This window comes from Malurus melanocephalus, unplaced genomic scaffold (assembly GCF_030028575.1).
Source record: "Malurus melanocephalus ecotype Western Australia unplaced genomic scaffold, MMel_1.1 scaffold_1091, whole genome shotgun sequence".
NCBI lineage: Eukaryota > Metazoa > Chordata > Aves > Passeriformes > Maluridae > Malurus > Malurus melanocephalus.
Window position 1 is genome coordinate 17307 of NW_026624323.1, and position 4311 is coordinate 21617.

The following is a 4311-nucleotide window of genomic DNA, read 5'->3' on the forward strand; positions in this document are numbered from 1 at the left end:
AGTTCTCTTTCAGCAGAATTATTCTTCCTTGGGATGCTAGTTCGATTAATAATTAATATTCCTGGTACTAACCAGTTCACTTTTTGCAGAATCAATATTCCTGGGACTGGTCAGTGCTAACCCATTTTTTTCTGCAGAATTAACATTCCTGGGAATGTCCAGTGTAAGCAATTCTCTTTTCTGCAGAAAATTAATATTCCTGGGACCAGTCAGTTCTAACCAATTATTTTTTTCCGCAGAACTCATAATCCAGGGGATGATCAGTTCTAACCAGTTCACTTTTTGCAGAATTAACATTCCTAGATACGGTCAGTTCTAACCAKTTCTCTTTTAGCARAAATAATGTTCCTGGGGCTGGTCAGTTCTAACCATTTCACTTTTCTGCAGAATTAATTTTCCCAGAGATGGTCAGTTCTAACCAGTTTACTTTCAGCAGAATTAACATTCCTGGAGATGGGCATTCCTATCCAATTCACTTTTTTCAGGATTAATTTTCACAGAGATGGTCAGTTCTAAGCAGTTCTCTTCTCTTTTAGCAGAATTAACATTCCTAGGGCTGGGCAATGCTGACCAGTTCTCTTTTAGCAGAAATAACATTCCTGGAGATGGGCAGTGCTAACCAGTTGTCTTTTCTGCAGAATTAATGTTCCTGGCAAGGATCAGTTCTAACCAGTTCACTTTTTGCAGAATTAGCATTCCTAGAGATGGTCAGTTCTAACCAGTTCTCTTTTCTGCAGAATAAATTTTCCCAGAGATGGACAGTTCTAACCAGTTCACTTTCAGCAGAATTAATATTCCTGGAGATGGGCATTGCTATCCAATTCACTTTTTGCAGAGTTAATTTTCCCAGAGATGGTGAGTTCTAACCAGTTCACTTTTTGCAGAATTAACATTCCTGGAGATGGTCAGTTCTAACCAGTTCTCTTTTCTGCAGAATTAATTTTCCAAGAGATGGTCAGTTCTAACAAGTTCACTTTCAGCAGAATTAGAGTTCCTGGCGATGGGCATTGTTATCCAATTCACTTTTTGCAGAATTAATTTTCCCAGAGATGATCAGTTCTAACAAGTTCACTTTTAGCGGAATTAACATTCCTGGAGATGGTCAGTTCTAACCAGTTCATTTTCAGCAGAATTAACGTTCCTGGAGATGAGCAATTCACTTTCTGCAGAATTAACATTCCTAGAGATGGTCAGTTCTAACCAGTTCTCTTTCAGCAGAATTAACATTCCTCTAACCATTTCTCTTTTCTGCAGAATTCTTTTTCCCAGAGATGGTCAGTTCTAACCAGTTCTCTTTTGGCAGAATTAATGTTCCTGGGGCTGATCAGTTCTAACCATTTTTCTTTCCTGCAGTAATAGCGTTCCTGGTGATGGTCAGTTCTAACCATTTCACTTTCAGCAGAATTAGCATTCCTGGCGATGGTCAGTTCTAAGCAGTTCAATTTCAGCAGAATTAGCGTTCCTGGTGATGATCAGCTCTAACCAGTTCACTTTCAGCAGAATTAGCGTTCCTGGCGATGATCAGTGCTCACAATCCTCTTCCCTGCAGAATTCCTGAACTGGCAATTCCCGTGATCGCTCCGTAGAGGTGCAGAGAGGCCATGGATCCTCCATGAAGATGCTCCAGGTGCACCAAGCAGGACCCTGTCCCCGTGTCCCCTCCCCGTGTCCCCTCCCTGGCTCCCCACCAGCCCAGGCTCACCTTGAAGGACTGCACGAAGGTCCAGAGCAGGATGCGGATGGTGTAGCCCTGGCGGAGGAGCTTGATGAGCCGGGCCGCCCGGAAGAGCCGCAGGAAGCTGAGGTTGATGAAGTTGTCCTGCGGAAAGTCAAGGTTTTGTGTCCTTCAGAAAACGACCGCGGATCCGAAACCACAGCCCGCAAAAAAGAAATTAAAATTACCAGCTTCACGATCTAAGCAGCAAATCGGCCACCAGAAAACCTTCCAAAAGAAACATTCGTCAGTGCAGATCACTCCACATGCAGCAAGAATGAGAAAACCCCTCTCCACAAGAGCCCTCCCCTCTGCTACTGGGTCAGTGAGAGAAAAGGAAAAGGCCACAGAGGGCTGCTTTTCTTTGAGCAAGGAGGATTTTCTCCCCACAAAGACTCAGGGAGAGGGGGATGGTGCCGGATTTTGGTTTTGTAAAGGAATGAGGTGCTTTGGAAGTCTTGGCTAGCTCTGTTTCGACAGGGAATTGAACCTGAGCCAAGACGGTYGCAAGGGACTACGTGACAAAGAAAGGCACTGTCCAGTGAAGATTAAAACCTCCTCAGGAGAATGAGGATGTTTTCCAAGCTGGAGGTTTTCAGTGTTCTAGAGTGTGTAACTGGACAGGTTTGCCAAGGAGAAACGGCACCAGAAGATTGTTTGGAAGGTGGAGCGAGGGCAGCGAGTCAATYGGGGAGGGTGAGCCTTCACCAGCAGGAGGATGCCTTAGGAACCTGCTGGTTTTCCAAATTCTCATTAAATGTGTCTTCACAAGTGGATCAAAGAACTGCTGGAGGCAGGTTCTGATTTCCATTTGTTTTCTAGAATTTTCCCTGCCCTTCACCCCTTTTTTTTTTCTTTTTTTTTCTTTGCTTTCCTTCAGGGAAACGAGGATTCTTGCCCCAATGAGCTAATCTAGAGAGGGTTCTTTCCAAAACAAAACATGCAGAAGCCAGATCCCTCTTGCCCTCCTATTTTAAGGAGATGAAAAATATTTCCCCTTTCCATAATTCGCTTATTTGTGGCTCTCTGATCACAGCCACTTATTTGACTGAGTGAGCTAAAGAGAGAAAACATCCCACTTTTAAACGATTGAGCAGTGAAGCAGCAAATAGAATCATAAAGGAGCTCTGCTTGGTAAAGACGAGCAAAAGAATATTTCCGTTGGATTATTGTTTTACCACATTGAACTGACCCAYGTTTCTTGCTCATTTGGCTACAGAGCTCGTGCTGAAATTGGGGGGCTTGTTGGATCTATGAATTCTTTCAATGCCAGCTCGGTTTTGGGGCCATTAGCATTGCATTCCACCAATCCCATAAAAGAGTTCCAGAACTCAGTCTCAGGCATGCACTGGGTTTCTCTCAGGTTAAGAACACAAGCAGCTCAGAGTTAGGCACAGACCCAAAATCAGACTCGGTCTTCAAATCAAGAGAGAAGAGAGAAGCACAGGAATGTTCAATGAAAGAGCAGACAACACTGAGCTCATTCAAGCCAGCAACAGAACTCAGCTCTGGCAGGCAAAGCACAAGCGAGGATTCCCCTGGGTTGGGCAGTAAAAAGGCACTGAAAAAGGTGAGCTGGGCTCAGTGTCAGCTCCAGGTTTGTTCTCCCAGCGCTTACCTTCCCTTCCAAACAGTCCAGCTGCACTCACCTGAGCGGGTCAGGGCCGTGTAAGAGCCCTGGGGCAGGGCTGGAGCTCAGCTGGGTAATGGGGTTTCATCACTAATGGGGTTCTTCATGCCCTGTTCCCCCTGGGGAAGGTCCCAGTGCAGGGCAGAGGTGGAACCCCGAGCCCGTTTTAGGGAAAATCTCCCCTCAGCAGGACCTGGGCCAGACCTTGTGTGTGTGATGCTGGCAGCACTGGGGCCTGAAAGTCTGATTTGAACTTCAGAGCAGTGCTCGAGGCAAATGTCCCTGTGCACCAAGGAGGAGCAGGTGCACAGGATCCTGAGGGATCTCCCCCTTCCCACAGCACTGCAGCCCAGCARCAGGAATGTTTTCCTGCTCAGGCTGTGCTGAACCTTGGGTTCACCTGGCAGGATGTTTATAACCTGCTCTGAGCTGGGCTCCCTGCAAGCTGAGCTACCCCAGGCTACCCATGGGAAAGGGACTGAAATGGGAAAAGGGTTCAAAGCTGTGCAGTCACCTCTGTGACCCCCCATTCCCTGGGATTTAGACGGACAAACAGCCCATCGATTAATTTTTTTTCTTTTCCCTGATATTCCATATTTGACTCTGGCATTGCGACTTCCTGAAGAGCAGTGAAAGCCTCCATGTGGGATCGCTCCCAACCCAGGAAAATCCCCCATTCCCGACGCCCTGGCACCGCTGGAAGGACCGTGGTGGGCTCTGCCCGGAGAGAGGTGAAGCTCCTGCGCCAGTGGCGGCTGCGAGGGCTCCACGGGGGTGGCACCCTGAGCAAACCCAGCCTCCGACACCCCAACTCTCCAGGCAGGGACTGGGATGGCATGCAGCCAAAGGGGACACTCCACATTGCCACATTTCCTGGGTACAACCGTGTCTGGCATCTGTTCTCCTCCTGCTGAGCCACCTCTGTGCCACGGCACAAATCTGATATCTGTGTTATCACACAAATCTG

General features: G+C 47.3%; 1 protein-coding gene across 1 annotated transcript in view; it reads right to left on the minus strand.

The window, feature by feature from the left end:
• The window catches only part of LOC130586171 (voltage-dependent N-type calcium channel subunit alpha-1B-like), a gene marked incomplete at both ends in the record, with an annotated part of 86483 nt that overhangs the window by 12003 nt on the left and 70169 nt on the right, over window positions 1-4311 (minus strand). Inside the window, one exon of the mRNA XM_057386891.1 lies at window positions 1703-1819. Within this exon, the coding sequence (XP_057242874.1) occupies window positions 1703-1819 (117 nt within the window). The remainder of the gene's footprint in view (window positions 1-1702; window positions 1820-4311) is intronic.